Source organism: Alligator sinensis, unplaced genomic scaffold (assembly GCF_000455745.1).
Source record: "Alligator sinensis unplaced genomic scaffold, ASM45574v1 scaffold1510_1, whole genome shotgun sequence".
Lineage (NCBI taxonomy): Eukaryota > Metazoa > Chordata > Crocodylia > Alligatoridae > Alligator > Alligator sinensis.
Window position 1 is genome coordinate 300,731 of NW_005842654.1, and position 18,279 is coordinate 319,009.

Sequence of the window (18,279 nt, forward strand, 5' to 3'; positions counted from 1 at the left end):
CCCCCCCCCCCAAGCCTTGTTTTGGGAAGGGAGAAATGAAGAGAGAGAGGTTTTTTTCCAGAGTCCTAGCCAAATGCTGAGTGCAAGGAGCAAGGGCAGAATCCATTCTCCAGTGTCATTTGCCCTCCCTGGCTGCTCAGCCATGAGGTAGAGTTTTGACGTGATCACAGGTGCTGTTGACTTGGCTGTTCAGCCAAAAACTGCAGCCAATTTGACTGTAGCTGTGAGAGGGTCAAAACTCTGGCTCTGACACTGAACAGTAGAATCCACCCCTGCTACATGCTGGCTGGGAGAGAAGCACAGCCCCAGGTAGCCTTTTCAGCATCTCCTTGTTACCATTTTGGCATGGAAATCAGCTTCACTGTGTAAGGCCCCCCCAGTTTTGGAGGGCTAATTTCTGGAGGGAGTGGCATGTGGTATGTAAGTGAATAATGTGTTGAATGCCAGATCTAACCAGTATGTTAAGTCATCTTTAAGCCTTAAAATTGGGCTTTTTGGTTCAACAAAATTCATTGGCTGTTTTGGGTTTGCTAATGATGACCCTAGAATACCTTAGTTGGCACAGCAGACTTGCCAAAACACATCTGGGAGGGCACAAGACCTGGGCTTTCAGATCTGATACATCCTGGGGTGTCTCTAGCAAACTTAGAAGAGCCTAGAGGTTTTCATGGAGCCTAGAAAATATATTTTTAAGAAAATTATTTCATTTTTATTCATTTTTAATTACTCCTACAGCCCTGTTAATGTGTGTGGGGGAGGTCTATGTTCACCTTGTAGCAAAGGAGAAAAATATAAAATTGCATCCAGTTTAAGTTGCATGGAGACTAGGCACAATGTATCTGGTTTGATACCCTTGGAAAAAATTGTAAAAAGATCATTGATTACAAATGTTCGGAAATTTTAGTTTTATGTCTCATCCAAAAGATCTTAATACTGGTTCAGTGCTGCCTGAGAGGGAAGGCTGCTGCCTAACGAAACAACAACCTTTCCTGGGTTTTCTCATGATGAGATCACTGCCTGAGGTGATTTGGCAGCAGGCAGGTAAAGGTGCATTTTTTTTTTGTCTCTTTATGGTAGATGATGAGAGGAAGATTAAACCCAAAGTTATCAGAACACATTTTTTACCTCCTTGACCATTTTAACTGGTTTTCTTAGCTGACTGATATTCCAAGTCACTAGGACTCAAAAGAACAATACGGTTTTCTGTATTAAACAAATTTTGAAGTTTCACACTGGAAATATGCTGTTTTCATGTAACTTTTTTACAAAATCATGTTGATTTGTAAATGTAGTCTAAATTGATAGTAGTTTAACTTCGTAAGTAGGTGTGTAATATGCATGGCAGCAGAGACCATAGTGCAGTATTTATTTATATACATTAGTTGGACTATAAGTAGGACTGTTGCAGTATATCACAGGCTTTATAGGTAGCAATGGCTGGATTTTACCGAGAATAATGCTCTTGGCTAACACTGCCATTACTGAAGCATCCAATGTACAGATAAGAAACTTGAGGAATGATAGGGCAGGAAGGAGGAAAGGTTATAAGAGCTTGGTTGTGAAAAAAAATAAAACCCAGCATTTTGAGTGCCTGTTTAAAATGTTATTTCAAAGGAGTAATTGGAAGGAACCAAGAGTAAAAATTATGCTAATTTTGTAACATTCACATAGATACTTCATCATTAGCCATCTTGCTAATAAAAATGTGATAAAAAATTAAGTCAAATTTCATCACACTGTCAAAATGTTACTCTTTCCTTTCTGTGTGTATCACAGGTTTTTCTTTAAATGTTATATTTCGAGAAAGCAAAGGTTGAAACATAACAGGTGCCACCATAATCATCATTCTAAACTTTATGTCCACATTTTCTGATAGATGGATTTTGACTATTAATTTGGTTTTGTATGTTTTCTCTGTGTGATATTTGTGCATTATTAGATGACTAGACTGGCCAAGGCAGACCTGTTACACTTGCCTGAGTTAGGCATTGTTTGCCATGCCACTAAACCTGCCGTCAAGTGAAACCTTCATGGGGGAAATGAGATCGAAGTCTGGCCTGCTGAAGATGGACGCCCTGTCTCTGTTTTTTATTATTTTATTTTGCTTTCTTTTCCCTTTTTTTTTTTATTTTGTCCCTTTTTTGTTTTGTTAAATCTCTTTTGCTTGTATTTGTGAACTGGTTCTTCAGTTCTGTAAAAATGGTGTTTTGTAAAGGGTTCATGATGTTTCATTTTAAAGTTGACACTGAAGTTGTTCATGAATGGTGGATCATGCATATGCAGAATTTAGAATTTGTCCAATTAAATTATCTATTGTGAAGTAGGGGAGATAAACTTTGACATCTTAATTCAAATTTGACAGGCAGGTTTGTATATTGTGTATGAACAGTAAAGTAGTGATAAAGATATTTCAATCATAAATATCTGTTCTTCCTCGAGCTACATTTTAAAGAATACATACTTGAAAAAGACAGATGAAACCTTTTTATTACTTTTGGACATTCAAGCTTTTATTGAATAAGGTCATGTTTTTAATAAGTTTCCCATTATCAGATGGGTAGTTATATTTTGAGTTTTATATTCTTTCCTCATGAGGAAGAGTTTAAGTGTTATTTGTGGCATTAATATTGAGAAACTACAAAATGTTCTGAAAATCTTATTTAGTTTTAGGGAAAACTTATACCATTAAACTCAGTGGCAGTAAGGTATCATCTTTTGGTGTTCTTTGTATTAACTAGTTTAACTAAAACAGGAGTATGTAAGATGCATTGTCTTTAATTATGTTATCTGTGGGAAGGTGGAAACAACTTTTTTTTATTGCACAATTAAATGCTAGAATTGTATTTTCATTTTGAAATGAGAGAGGAATTTTCTCCAAAAAAAATTATTCACATATTGGCATTTTTTTAAGTGACTAGACATAACAGGGAAATAACAAACAATTCTTACAATTACCACCAGATTGGCTAGGAGTTGAAAATGTCTGTGACTTACTTAAATGTATTTGTTTATCACTGAATCTTTTTTTAATCATGCAATGATAGTTTTGGTACAAAACAACAAGAAACTTTTTCTTCTGAGAACTTGCGTGAGGATCAAATACTGTGACTTGTACTTAACACGCTGTCTCTTTTGTTCTGTGTTCATACAGTGCTTAGCGCAGTGGGCCCTAGTCCACTAGTAGGGCTCCTGTGTGCTATGCTGATGATGATCTACACATTAAGGCAAAATTACTTACTCTGGCAATATGTGCTCGGAAGAGGGGAGCAGAAGTAATTTAGATCCACTTAAGGTCTCTTTGTAATTCCAGATCAGTGTAAAGAAGCCCTACCATAAATAAGAACGATACCTTCATTTATTAGTAAATACCAGAGAGGTCATTAAAATAATATTAAAGCTCTTGCCTGAACTAGTATAAGTCAAAAACTGATTTGTAAAGTAGAAGTGACATGCTTTGGTACTCTTTAAAGCATTGCAATTCAACTTGAACGGGTGAATTAAGGATGATGTACAGCATGAATGTCCTAATTTGTCAGCTTATATGACATCTGAATGTTTTTTATAGTTTTATGGCTTTATATTTCTTTTTTAATACCTGCTCAAGAATAGAAAAGCTCTTTGAGGATGTGTTTCAAATTTATTTAGTGATAGTTTATCATTTTTTTTTTGGATTAGCAGTCATGCAGGAATTTTTTAAAACTATTTCTGTTTTCAGGATTCTAGATTTATTTTTATGACAGTTCCTACAGTATTTTGTTGTCTGTGAAATTGATATTTTTCTCGAAATCATACTGAAAAATATTCAGTTAGATGCTCAGGAAATTTTTGTAGAAATCAAGTAAAATTCTGAAAATGTAGACAGGTTTCCAGATCTTTGGGGTGAAGTCAGTTTTCCATTTAAAAGGGAACAGGGAAGGACTTTTTATGGAGAAAAACAATGACCATAGATGTATGTTTGTTATTTTAAAGTATGTAATCAGAACAGGGTAACTAATTTTATTATTTTAAAATACTTATCCATTTCATGGACTATTCTAATAATTTTATTACAGATCAGGTCATGATTCATTAAGTTGCTTAAGTGTTTTCCAAATTTAAAGAAACTGGTAGTTTCAATGTTGTCTTCAAGTACTGCTTGCATGCTTAGAGTTTAGGTACATACTTAAGTACCTTTCTGAGTTGAGGACCCTGATTCATCCACTGCTTAAATATATTCTTAATGCCACCCCTATTCAAGGAAGTACTTAAAGATATTTAAAGATAAATACATATTTAAGTGTTTTCTGAATAGGGATTGCTTAAGTGTATGCTGAAGTTATGCATGTGCTTAAGTACTTTATTGAGCCAGGACCTAAATTAGTGTATCATATTACTGTTCTAGGCCCCGTTGCTATACATTTTTTTCACTTATGAAATCCCATTGACTTCCATGGGCTCTTGTACAGGTGATAGGGTCATTGCAAGAGAAAGTCTTTGCAAGATTAGGGTCTTACTGATCTGTTATATGGACCGTTATGATTTCAAGAAGTCAAGTATGTAATTGTGTGTCTACTTCGCATGCACAAATACTGTGGATATATGTTCAGATATCTGTTTAGTTGCATAGCTGGGAATTTGTGCAAGCAAATATTTGCTTCCCGTGAACATGTAAGCAAATCAGATATACTTGCCTACATTGCATGTCTGACTTAATGAGGCCAGTAAAGCATTGATGACTTGAATTTATGCATGGGGTTTTTTTTTAATTATGGAAGAAGTTATTTTGCAGTTAATTTTCAGGCACTAATAATTTGATTTTATTTTTCTCTCTTAGAAAGCAAAATGGCTTGGTCTGTTATGTGTTATGGACCAAAGTCCTTCAAAATTTAACTAAAAATAATGTGCTTGAATAACAGGACTGCAGCAAAAATCCATTTGGAACTGTGTGCTTATTTTTTCATGTTCTACACATTACATTGCATTGATTTTTTGTTTTGTATTTTTAATATTTCCAAGTCAAACTCAATTATACAATTTGCAGCCCAGATGCAATACAGATTCTTCAAAGTGTTCTTTTTGCTGTATGACTCCTGTGAGCTATAATAGGAGCTGTACTGATGAAACTTTGCACCATGCTTTGAAAAATTGCCTCCTATTTTATTTTTTGATTGGGAGTATTTTTGTATATATTAATAACAGCCCCCCAATCTGTGCAAATGAACTGTAACAGCAGGAGGGTACTGTTACAGAATTTGTGTTAAAAGCCAAGACCTATTTATATTTACTTATTGTAAAAAAAAAAAAAAAAAAAAAAAAAAAAAAAAAAAACAAATTAAAAAAAGCTAATTCCTATTAGTAATATGCATGAGGTAATGTATGGGGGCTGAATTGGATAGAGCGGTTACTTGGTAATTTGGAACAGATTAAGCAGTCCTTAGGTCCCAAGTATGATTAGAAGTTCTGTTTTGTTTTGTTTTGTTTTGTTTTTTTAATCTCATTGTTTAGGTTTTGTTGTGACTTAAATCCCTTAAATTAGAAATCAGTATGAGTATTTAGTAGATTAACTGCTGTAGAACGTAATGTTTAACAATCTGGTTATAACAGTACTTGAAACCTCTATACATTTAATGCATCTTAGAAATTTTCATGTTAAACTAGTAGCATGACCTGGAGAGTTTTAGGTGGGTTACAGCTGCAGTATGAATTCTGAGGGAAGTTTAGTGCACTAGGAAGGAAATGAAAATTGAACAGGTATCTTGGTAAATTTATAATTTACTTTAAAGTTCCATTTAACTTCAGATGACTTAGACTGAGAAACAGTCCAGCTCCAGTGTTATTTTTCCCCTCTCTTGATTCCACATGCATTATAAAATTTGTGTGGAGTCACTGGATTTTTTTTTCTCTCATCCAAACTGGGTAGCATTAGCAGAAAATCAGAGGCAGGTGTCAGTTAACACATACTTGGTTTTTTTCTTTTTTTCCTTTTTTCTTTCTTTCTTTTTTTGACTAATTTGGTTATTTGCCATTTCTGGGGATTAAACTTTAAAAAATGTTCTTCTTTTCTGTATCTGATGTTCTGTGTGCTATTAGTGATGCAGCCAACACGAACGGTTGTCATGTGTAAAACAACTTTCGATCACCGTGAAAACACCGCCCTGGGAAAGCGTCCATGCTTGATATCGTTTGGTTCATGAACATTAAGTTTCCAGTACAGGTGACCCATAGCTCAAAGTGTTAAATAATTGTCTACATTATTCAGTTTGTAAAATAATAATCCATTAATGAGATTGCTAGTCTTTGAAGTTTGCTCACTTTTGTTTTTCCTAGTAGAACAGGGTAAAAGGAAAAACTTAAGTTCTTTATTTATTTCTTTGTAAGGGTCTAGTAGATAGATTCGTTCTTCTTTATTATTATTTTTTTAAATGCAAGGGTAAATGTAAAATCGTAGAAAGAACACCATTTGTGTTGTATACCAACTCTCTAACACTTTCATTTTCTTCTCCAGGTAAAATCCCAGATGAAGCCAAAGCCCTTTCTTTATTAGCTCCTGCTCCTACTATGACAAGTCTGATGCCTGGCGCAGGGTTGCTTCCTATACCAGCGCCAACCCCTTTGACTACTGTAAGTAAAACTTAATTTCTTTGGAGTTTAGAAAAATGTTTTATTTTTTTCTGCTCACTTCATCTGCCCAACTAGGTAGCCTCTTCTTCTGGGTTCAGAGGGGAGGAATAGATTACACAGTACATGCTGCTATATTTGCCCAAATCCAAGAGAATTCCCTGATGATTAGATTCTGTACATGGAGAATATATACATCTTGTTATAATTTTCTGTGTGTACATAGTATAATTATTAGCAGGGATCCTGTATTTCTCTGATTAAAAAATAACAACTTCTCCGATAAAACCCGCACAATTCATGACTAAAATGTAAGGCCACGAGAGAGAGAGAGAGAGAGCTCTATACAGAGAGAGAGAGAGAGCTCTATACAGAGAGAGAGAGAGAGCTCTATACAGAGAGAGAGAGAGAGCTCTATACAGAGAGAGAGAGAGAGCTCTATACAGAGAGAGAGAGAGAGCTCTATACAGAGAGAGAGAGAGAGCTCTATACAGAGAGAGAGAGAGAGCTCTATACAGAGAGAGAGAGAGAGCTCTATACAGAGAGAGAGAGAGAGCTCTATACAGAGAGAGAGAGAGAGCTCTATACAGAGAGAGAGAGAGAGCTCTATACAGAGAGAGAGAGAGAGCTCTATACAGAGAGAGAGAGAGAGCTCTATACAGAGAGAGAGAGAGAGCTCTATACAGAGAGAGAGAGAGAGCTCTATACAGAGAGAGAGAGAGAGCTCTATACAGAGAGAGAGAGAGAGCTCTATACAGAGAGAGAGAGAGAGCTCTATACAGAGAGAGAGAGAGAGCTCTATACAGAGAGAGAGAGAGAGCTCTATACAGAGAGAGAGAGAGAGCTCTATACAGAGAGAGAGAGAGAGCTCTATACAGAGAGAGAGAGAGAGCTCTATACAGAGAGAGAGAGAGAGCTCTATACAGAGAGAGAGAGAGAGCTCTATACAGAGAGAGAGAGAGAGCTCTATACAGAGAGAGAGAGAGAGCTCTATACAGAGAGAGAGAGAGAGCTCTATACAGAGAGAGAGAGAGAGCTCTATACAGAGAGAGAGAGAGAGCTCTATACAGAGAGAGAGAGAGAGCTCTATACAGAGAGAGAGAGAGAGCTCTATACAGAGAGAGAGAGAGAGCTCTATACAGAGAGAGAGAGAGAGCTCTATACAGAGAGAGAGAGAGAGCTCTATACAGAGAGAGAGAGAGAGCTCTATACAGAGAGAGAGAGAGAGCTCTATACAGAGAGAGAGAGAGAGCTCTATACAGAGAGAGAGAGAGAGCTCTATACAGAGAGAGAGAGAGAGCTCTATACAGAGAGAGAGAGAGAGCTCTATACAGAGAGAGAGAGAGAGCTCTATACAGAGAGAGAGAGAGAGCTCTATACAGAGAGAGAGAGAGAGCTCTATACAGAGAGAGAGAGAGAGCTCTATACAGAGAGAGAGAGAGAGCTCTATACAGAGAGAGAGAGAGAGCTCTATACAGAGAGAGAGAGAGAGCTCTATACAGAGAGAGAGAGAGAGCTCTATACAGAGAGAGAGAGAGAGCTCTATACAGAGAGAGAGAGAGAGCTCTATACAGAGAGAGAGAGAGAGCTCTATACAGAGAGAGAGAGAGAGCTCTATACAGAGAGAGAGAGAGAGCTCTATACAGAGAGAGAGAGAGAGCTCTATACAGAGAGAGAGAGAGAGCTCTATACAGAGAGAGAGAGAGAGCTCTATACAGAGAGAGAGAGAGAGCTCTATACAGAGAGAGAGAGAGAGCTCTATACAGAGAGAGAGAGAGAGCTCTATACAGAGAGAGAGAGAGAGCTCTATACAGAGAGAGAGAGAGAGCTCTATACAGAGAGAGAGAGAGAGCTCTATACAGAGAGAGAGAGAGAGCTCTATACAGAGAGAGAGAGAGAGCTCTATACAGAGAGAGAGAGAGAGCTCTATACAGAGAGAGAGAGAGAGCTCTATACAGAGAGAGAGAGAGAGCTCTATACAGAGAGAGAGAGAGAGCTCTATACAGAGAGAGAGAGAGAGCTCTATACAGAGAGAGAGAGAGAGCTCTATACAGAGAGAGAGAGAGAGCTCTATACAGAGAGAGAGAGAGAGCTCTATACAGAGAGAGAGAGAGAGCTCTATACAGAGAGAGAGAGAGAGCTCTATACAGAGAGAGAGAGAGAGCTCTATACAGAGAGAGAGAGAGAGCTCTATACAGAGAGAGAGAGAGAGCTCTATACAGAGAGAGAGAGAGAGCTCTATACAGAGAGAGAGAGAGAGCTCTATACAGAGAGAGAGAGAGAGCTCTATACAGAGAGAGAGAGAGAGCTCTATACAGAGAGAGAGAGAGAGCTCTATACAGAGAGAGAGAGAGAGCTCTATACAGAGAGAGAGAGAGAGCTCTATACAGAGAGAGAGAGAGAGCTCTATACAGAGAGAGAGAGAGAGCTCTATACAGAGAGAGAGAGAGAGCTCTATACAGAGAGAGAGAGAGAGCTCTATACAGAGAGAGAGAGAGAGCTCTATACAGAGAGAGAGAGAGAGCTCTATACAGAGAGAGAGAGAGAGCTCTATACAGAGAGAGAGAGAGAGCTCTATACAGAGAGAGAGAGAGAGCTCTATACAGAGAGAGAGAGAGAGCTCTATACAGAGAGAGAGAGAGAGCTCTATACAGAGAGAGAGAGAGAGCTCTATACAGAGAGAGAGAGAGAGCTCTATACAGAGAGAGAGAGAGAGCTCTATACAGAGAGAGAGAGAGAGCTCTATACAGAGAGAGAGAGAGAGCTCTATACAGAGAGAGAGAGAGAGCTCTATACAGAGAGAGAGAGAGAGCTCTATACAGAGAGAGAGAGAGAGCTCTATACAGAGAGAGAGAGAGAGCTCTATACAGAGAGAGAGAGAGAGCTCTATACAGAGAGAGAGAGAGAGCTCTATACAGAGAGAGAGAGAGAGCTCTATACAGAGAGAGAGAGAGAGCTCTATACAGAGAGAGAGAGAGAGCTCTATACAGAGAGAGAGAGAGAGCTCTATACAGAGAGAGAGAGAGAGCTCTATACAGAGAGAGAGAGAGAGCTCTATACAGAGAGAGAGAGAGAGCTCTATACAGAGAGAGAGAGAGAGCTCTATACAGAGAGAGAGAGAGAGCTCTATACAGAGAGAGAGAGAGAGCTCTATACAGAGAGAGAGAGAGAGCTCTATACAGAGAGAGAGAGAGAGCTCTATACAGAGAGAGAGAGAGAGCTCTATACAGAGAGAGAGAGAGAGCTCTATACAGAGAGAGAGAGAGAGCTCTATACAGAGAGAGAGAGAGAGCTCTATACAGAGAGAGAGAGAGAGCTCTATACAGAGAGAGAGAGAGAGCTCTATACAGAGAGAGAGAGAGAGCTCTATACAGAGAGAGAGAGAGAGCTCTATACAGAGAGAGAGAGAGAGCTCTATACAGAGAGAGAGAGAGAGCTCTATACAGAGAGAGAGAGAGAGCTCTATACAGAGAGAGAGAGAGAGCTCTATACAGAGAGAGAGAGAGAGCTCTATACAGAGAGAGAGAGAGAGCTCTATACAGAGAGAGAGAGAGAGCTCTATACAGAGAGAGAGAGAGAGCTCTATACAGAGAGAGAGAGAGAGCTCTATACAGAGAGAGAGAGAGAGCTCTATACAGAGAGAGAGAGAGAGCTCTATACAGAGAGAGAGAGAGAGCTCTATACAGAGAGAGAGAGAGAGCTCTATACAGAGAGAGAGAGAGAGCTCTATACAGAGAGAGAGAGAGAGCTCTATACAGAGAGAGAGAGAGAGAGGGAGAGAGAGATCTATACAGAGAGAGAGATCTCTCTACATAGATCTCGAGCTCGCGCACTCTCGCTACATATGTAGAGAGCTCTCTCTAGAGAGCGAGAGATCTATATAGAGAGCGCGAGCTCTCTACATATGTAGTGAGAGAGCGCGAGAGAGAGCTATATATGTGGAGAGAGCTATATATGCAGATATCTCTATAGAGAGAGAAGTATATATAGCGATCGAGAGAGCGAGCGCGCGCGCGATCGAGAGAGATCTCTGTGTAGCGCGAGATCGATATGTATGTAGAGAGAGATCTCTAAAGAGATCTTGAGAGAGAGATCGATATGTATTTAGAGAGAGATCTATGTATATAAAGAGAGATCTCGATCTCTTCAGAGATCTCTCTCTCTCTAGGGTGAGAGATCTCTCTCTCTCTCGATCTCTTTAGAGAGAGTTCTCTCTCTCGACCTCTGAGAGTGATCTAGAGGGAGATCTCTAGAGAGATCTCGAGATCTCTCTCGATCTCTAGAGAGATACCTGTAGAGAGAGGTCTCTCGAGAGAGAGGTGCCTCTCGAGAGAGAGAGGCGCCTCTCGAGAGAGAGAGGCGCCTCTCGAGAGAGAGAGGCGCCTCTCGAGAGAGAGAGGCGCCTCTCGAGAGAGAGAGGCGCCTCTCGAGAGAGAGAGGCGCCTCTCGAGAGAGAGAGGCGCCTCTCGAGAGAGAGAGGCGCCTCTCGAGAGAGAGAGGCGCCTCTCGAGAGAGAGAGGCGCCTCTCGAGAGAGAGAGGCGCCTCTCGAGAGAGAGAGGCGCCTCTCGAGAGAGAGAGGCGCCTCTCGAGAGAGAGAGGCGCCTCTCGAGAGAGAGAGGCGCCTCTCGAGAGAGAGAGGCGCCTCTCGAGAGAGAGAGGCGCCTCTCGAGAGAGAGAGGCGCCTCTCGAGAGAGAGAGGCGCCTCTCGAGAGAGAGAGGCGCCTCTCGAGAGAGAGAGGCGCCTCTCGAGAGAGAGAGGCGCCTCTCGAGAGAGAGAGGCGCCTCTCGAGAGAGAGAGGCGCCTCTCGAGAGAGAGAGGCGCCTCTCGAGAGAGAGAGGCGCCTCTCGAGAGAGAGAGGCGCCTCTCGAGAGAGAGAGGCGCCTCTCGAGAGAGAGAGGCGCCTCTCGAGAGAGAGAGGCGCCTCTCGAGAGAGAGAGGCGCCTCTCGAGAGAGAGAGGCGCCTCTCGAGAGAGAGAGGCGCCTCTCGAGAGAGAGAGGCGCCTCTCGAGAGAGAGAGGCGCCTCTCGAGAGAGAGAGGCGCCTCTCGAGAGAGAGAGGCGCCTCTCGAGAGAGAGAGGCGCCTCTCGAGAGAGAGAGGCGCCTCTCGAGAGAGAGAGGCGCCTCTCGAGAGAGAGAGGCGCCTCTCGAGAGAGAGAGGCGCCTCTCGAGAGAGAGAGGCGCCTCTCGAGAGAGAGAGGCGCCTCTCGAGAGAGAGAGGCGCCTCTCGAGAGAGAGAGGCGCCTCTCGAGAGAGAGAGGCGCCTCTCGAGAGAGAGAGGCGCCTCTCGAGAGAGAGAGGCGCCTCTCGAGAGAGAGAGGCGCCTCTCGAGAGAGAGAGGCGCCTCTCGAGAGAGAGAGGCGCCTCTCGAGAGAGAGAGGCGCCTCTCGAGAGAGAGAGGCGCCTCTCGAGAGAGAGAGGCGCCTCTCGAGAGAGAGAGGCGCCTCTCGAGAGAGAGAGGCGCCTCTCGAGAGAGAGAGGCGCCTCTCGAGAGAGAGAGGCGCCTCTCGAGAGAGAGAGGCGCCTCTCGAGAGAGAGAGGCGCCTCTCGAGAGAGAGAGGCGCCTCTCGAGAGAGAGAGGCGCCTCTCGAGAGAGAGAGGCGCCTCTCGAGAGAGAGAGGCGCCTCTCGAGAGAGAGAGGCGCCTCTCGAGAGAGAGAGGCGCCTCTCGAGAGAGAGAGGCGCCTCTCGAGAGAGAGAGGCGCCTCTCGAGAGAGAGAGGCGCCTCTCGAGAGAGAGAGGCGCCTCTCGAGAGAGAGAGGCGCCTCTCGAGAGAGAGAGGCGCCTCTCGAGAGAGAGAGGCGCCTCTCGAGAGAGAGAGGCGCCTCTCGAGAGAGAGAGGCGCCTCTCGAGAGAGAGAGGCGCCTCTCGAGAGAGAGAGGCGCCTCTCGAGAGAGAGAGGCGCCTCTCGAGAGAGAGAGGCGCCTCTCGAGAGAGAGAGGCGCCTCTCGAGAGAGAGAGGCGCCTCTCGAGAGAGAGAGGCGCCTCTCGAGAGAGAGAGGCGCCTCTCGAGAGAGAGAGGCGCCTCTCGAGAGAGAGAGGCGCCTCTCGAGAGAGAGAGGCGCCTCTCGAGAGAGAGAGGCGCCTCTCGAGAGAGAGAGGCGCCTCTCGAGAGAGAGAGGCGCCTCTCGAGAGAGAGAGGCGCCTCTCGAGAGAGAGAGGCGCCTCTCGAGAGAGAGAGGCGCCTCTCGAGAGAGAGAGGCGCCTCTCGAGAGAGAGAGGCGCCTCTCGAGAGAGAGAGGCGCCTCTCGAGAGAGAGAGGCGCCTCTCGAGAGAGAGAGGCGCCTCTCGAGAGAGAGAGGCGCCTCTCGAGAGAGAGAGGCGCCTCTCGAGAGAGAGAGGCGCCTCTCGAGAGAGAGAGGCGCCTCTCGAGAGAGAGAGGCGCCTCTCGAGAGAGAGAGGCGCCTCTCGAGAGAGAGAGGCGCCTCTCGAGAGAGAGAGGCGCCTCTCGAGAGAGAGAGGCGCCTCTCGAGAGAGAGAGGCGCCTCTCGAGAGAGAGAGGCGCCTCTCGAGAGAGAGAGGCGCCTCTCGAGAGAGAGAGGCGCCTCTCGAGAGAGAGAGGCGCCTCTCGAGAGAGAGAGGCGCCTCTCGAGAGAGAGAGGCGCCTCTCGAGAGAGAGAGGCGCCTCTCGAGAGAGAGAGGCGCCTCTCGAGAGAGAGAGGCGCCTCTCGAGAGAGAGAGGCGCCTCTCGAGAGAGAGAGGCGCCTCTCGAGAGAGAGAGGCGCCTCTCGAGAGAGAGAGGCGCCTCTCGAGAGAGAGAGGCGCCTCTCGAGAGAGAGAGGCGCCTCTCGAGAGAGAGAGGCGCCTCTCGAGAGAGAGAGGCGCCTCTCGAGAGAGAGAGGCGCCTCTCGAGAGAGAGAGGCGCCTCTCGAGAGAGAGAGGCGCCTCTCGAGAGAGAGAGGCGCCTCTCGAGAGAGAGAGGCGCCTCTCGAGAGAGAGAGGCGCCTCTCGAGAGAGAGAGGCGCCTCTCGAGAGAGAGAGGCGCCTCTCGAGAGAGAGAGGCGCCTCTCGAGAGAGAGAGGCGCCTCTCGAGAGAGAGAGGCGCCTCTCGAGAGAGAGAGGCGCCTCTCGAGAGAGAGAGGCGCCTCTCGAGAGAGAGAGGCGCCTCTCGAGAGAGAGAGGCGCCTCTCGAGAGAGAGAGGCGCCTCTCGAGAGAGAGAGGCGCCTCTCGAGAGAGAGAGGCGCCTCTCGAGAGAGAGAGGCGCCTCTCGAGAGAGAGAGGCGCCTCTCGAGAGAGAGAGGCGCCTCTCGAGAGAGAGAGGCGCCTCTCGAGAGAGAGAGGCGCCTCTCGAGAGAGAGAGGCGCCTCTCGAGAGAGAGAGGCGCCTCTCGAGAGAGAGAGGCGCCTCTCGAGAGAGAGAGGCGCCTCTCGAGAGAGAGAGGCGCCTCTCGAGAGAGAGAGGCGCCTCTCGAGAGAGAGAGGCGCCTCTCGAGAGAGAGAGGCGCCTCTCGAGAGAGAGAGGCGCCTCTCGAGAGAGAGAGGCGCCTCTCGAGAGAGAGAGGCGCCTCTCGAGAGAGAGAGGCGCCTCTCGAGAGAGAGAGGCGCCTCTCGAGAGAGAGAGGCGCCTCTCGAGAGAGAGAGGCGCCTCTCGAGAGAGAGAGGCGCCTCTCGAGAGAGAGAGGTGCCTCTCTCGAGAGAGAGTGAGAGAGAGGTCTCTCTCTCTCGAGAGAGAGTGAGAGAGAGGTGCCTCTCTCTCGAGAGAGTGAGAGAGGTGCCTCTCTCCAGAGAGAGTGAGAGAGGTCTCTCTCTCTCTCTCTCTCGAGAGTGAGAGAGGTGCCTCTCTCTCTCGAGAGTGAGAGAGGTCTCTCTCTCTCTCTCTCGAGAGAGAGAGAGAGAGAGCTCTCTCTCTCTCTCTCTCGAGAGAGAGAGAGAGAGAGCTCTCTCTCTCTCTCTCTCGAGAGAGAGAGAGAGAGAGCTCTCTCTCTCTCTCTCTCGAGAGAGAGAGAGAGAGAGCTCTCTCTCTCTCTCTCTCGAGAGAGAGAGAGAGAGAGCTCTCTCTCTCTCTCTCTCGAGAGAGAGAGAGAGAGAGCTCTCTCTCTCTCTCTCTCGAGAGAGAGAGAGAGAGAGCTCTCTCTCTCTCTCTCTCGAGAGAGAGAGAGAGAGAGCTCTCTCTCTCTCTCTCTCGAGAGAGAGAGAGAGAGAGCTCTCTCTCTCTCTCTCTCGAGAGGTGCCTCTCGAGAGAGTGAGAGAGGTGTGGGCATGGGGGTATGTGGAGCTTGCGTGCAGCTGTGGGGGGGTTGCGAAGGGGTATGTGGTTTGTGCAGGAGTGTGAGTGTGAAACTTGTTGGTGGGTGTGTAGTTTGTGGTACCTAACCCCCACCGCCACTGGCTATGGGGCAGAAGGCCGTCGGTGCTCATGGCCGCAGCAGGTAGAGTCCCCAGTGGGATGCACCTCTGGCTGAGTCCCAGGGCTGGCACAGAGCTGGCCCTGCCTGCTGGCATGCCTTCAAACCAGACCGGGCTGATTCCATGCAGTACCTGTAGATCACAACACTGTAGATGAGTCTGTGCCTCTGTGTGGGGCTTCCAGCTCTCCAGTTGGAAGCCATACATGGAGGCAAGCAGGAACCCTCTAGGTCCGAGGGTGCATGACTGTGCCTCCATGTGTGGCTTGCCACCTGTCCCAATGGTGTGTGGCTTCTGGTCCATGTGCCATTGGGCCAGGCTGATCCTCCACATGGGGCTTCCCCCAGACGCCTCCCTGGTCTTTTAGCGCCCCCCGGCTGGCTCTTCCCACATGCCCCCCAGTTACCCACATTCCCCCAGCCCTACCAGAGGGGCCCCTCTGCTGGCCCCCAGCCCCTGCAAGCCCCATTTACTTCAAAGGTGCCAGAAGGGAAAGCAAACCTAAGCCAAACCCTGGCTGACTGAGAGGCTCAGACTGAGGGGGAGGGGGAAGGGGCAGCCCTTCCCCCGTCCCTCCCCTTCCCCTTCCCCCTCAGGACAGGGCTCAGGGTTTGCTACCCTTTTTGCAAGAACCTCTTGCAGGCTGGCAATCTGTCAGCCTCCAGAGAGCTTTTTGCAAAAGTGGAAAATCTGTGGGTATCCTTTAAAATTAAAAAAAGCAGCTTTTTTCTCTGTTAAAAGGGAAAATCTGCATTTTTTTTCCGTTTTCCCATGGGAAATGGAAAACCCAAATCCGTGATTACAAGAGGCTTATCTTAAATAAATGCATCCTTTCGCTGCTGCTGCAGTGAAGAAAGCAGTGGTGGGGGTCAGGGGGAGACAATAGTGGGGTAGGTGGTGGAGGAAGCGCCAGGGGGAGGGACAGAAACAGGCAGTGGGGGACTTAAGTGATCCCTGCCTTGATAGACCCCCTCAACTTACCCCCTGGTGCCTTCCCCTGTGTCTGGAACCCAGAGGTGATGCCTGGGGGAGATGGTAGAGAGGTCAGAGGTGGTGAAGGGCAGAAGCAGTGGTGGGGGGCAGATGAAGAAACAAAGGTGGCAGGCAGTGTCTGTGGCTACAATTCCAACCCTGAGTTGAAGCCACAGCATCTGCTCCTCTCCCTCCTCCTCTTCCCCAGCCACTTCCTTGTACTTAAACCCAAGATGAGAAGGGGCTTTTATTCCCATGTTAAATAGACTCCTTTCCACTGCCTTTTAAGTCCCTTGTTAATGGACAAATGTCATTGTTATGTATGTGTTTTAGACATGTAGTGTACTTAAACAGAAACCTAGAAGCTTAACTGGAAAACTTGAAAGTGAGATGCTTGTATCTTCACAATATCAAATTTTAAATTATTGTAAAACATAACGTGATTATTGTAAAATATTATACGTCAATACAGTATGGTTTTGTCTTTCTATTACAAAAGGTACATCAGCACTGCAAAGTTGTTCTAACATAGCTACAAGTCGGTTAATATAGTAAAGAAAAAAAATCACACTACATATAGTGTAGTAAAATGCTCCATGCAGGTGTAATTTGAGCCAATGGAAAGTATTGCAGTTTAGAGCCATTGTGCTACAAGTCACTTACAGATAGCATTAAAAATATAGTGGCTGCCAAAAAAAGAGTAATAAAATGATCAAATACAGAGTTAAATGTATTGCATTTTATTATTATTTATCAAATTTATTGCATCTGTTATCAGCTGCATTTTCAGTACTTGTACTATAAAACTCCTGCTTCTCTCATTGCTCTTAACAGTCCTACAATTAAATTAAATGACTCTGGGTCACCAACAGTTCCTCACACAACAGTGGGAGGCCCTAAATAGGGAGTTTATCTTGTAGCAAAAATAAATTGTTGATGGCTGACTGAAATCATTTTGTTTGAAGTTAGCTGACTATCGGCTGCTTATTGGCTTTCTGACTGATGATATTGCATCTTTGGTCAGATAGCTCAGATAAGATGGTAACTGGTCATATATGGAACATCAAAAACTTGAGGGGCAAGGGTTGGGGGATTTTTTTTAAGACTAGTACCGTGAACAAATTAATTATAGAAGTAAAGTAATGTGAGACTATATTTTCAGAGTTAAATCCTAATTTCAGTTTATTTTTTACTCAAATGTACTGAACATAAAAACTCTTGCTGGAAGACCACATATCTCCTTTTTATAAGGACTCTTCTGTGTTTCTTTTTTCAGCTTGGTGTTTCGCTTGGTACCTTGGGAGCTATTCCAGCAGCAGCTTTGGACCCTAACATTGCAGCACTTGGAGATATACCACAGCCGCCAATTATGGGAAATGTGGATCCTTCTAAAATTGATGAAATTAGGAGAACAGTCTATGTTGGAAATTTGAATTCCCAGGTAGCTTTCTTTTGGTCACATTGGGAACAGTGACAGAAGATAATCTTAAATAGATTTAAAAGACCCATGTGTTAAATTTGACTTGGATTGAAAATAGCAGTTAATTCAAACCAATTTTAAATAACCCTTTAGAGTTACTGATGGTATAGTGAATGGCTAGATGCCTTATGGACAAGGAGTTTGCCTTTTTGGAATGCAAGTAATTGGGTGTTGTAAAAGGCTAGATGCTAGTCTTGATGGACTAGTTGCATAAGGTTTTTTATGCAAGATTATGCATCCCCAGTTGAGAGGCCAAACTGTTTACCATTATTGATCAGAGGGTTATTTAAATGAGATGCTGTTTGATCTGGACTGCATGGCAATATGATCGAGTTTTTTGGATTCTTTTTTCTGTTTTGTCTGACTACATACCCAAGTAGAAAAATATTGCTTTGAAGAATGCCAGTCTAAAATCCTGGATTAATTGATGGAAATGAAGATTTTGATGTGTTTTTCAATACATGTAGCAAGTGCAGCTTTTTTGAAATACAAGGAAATTCCCAGACTACCTGGACAACTGCACATCCATGTGGAAGTGCATTTATGATTTAGAGGAAGGCTGTTCAACTGGTGGCCTGTCAGCTACATGTAGCCTGCAAGAGGTTAACTTGTGGCCCCTGGGCTCTCATCTGGCTACTGCTGCCCCAGTGAAAAAAGGCAGTACAGCGCAGTCCATGGTACCAAGTGAGGCAGAGGCCTAGAGCACTTGTGTGGCAGCACAGAGCCTGCAGGTAAAGCAAAGCACTATGCAGTGTCGGGGTGGCAGGTGGGGATGCCCACCCATGGGGGGCCCATGGCCACTGCTGGTGAAGCTTGTGGAGTGTGTTGCCTGAGCCACTGAGAAGTTGGAGAGCTCTGATTTGGAGGCTGGGCAGATGTATCATAT

General features: G+C 45.2%; 1 protein-coding gene across 3 annotated transcripts in view; it reads left to right on the forward strand.

Moving 5' to 3' along the window:
* The window catches only part of LOC102371078 (splicing regulatory glutamine/lysine-rich protein 1), a 48,922-nt gene that overhangs the window by 4,550 nt on the left and 26,093 nt on the right, over window positions 1-18,279 (forward strand). For all 3 annotated transcript variants that reach the window (XM_025215590.1, XM_025215589.1, XM_025215588.1), the window contains exons 3-4: window positions 6,485-6,600; window positions 17,190-17,354. In XM_025215590.1, coding sequence (XP_025071375.1) covers window positions 6,485-6,600; window positions 17,190-17,354 — 281 coding nt within the window. The remainder of the gene's footprint in view (window positions 1-6,484; window positions 6,601-17,189; window positions 17,355-18,279) is intronic.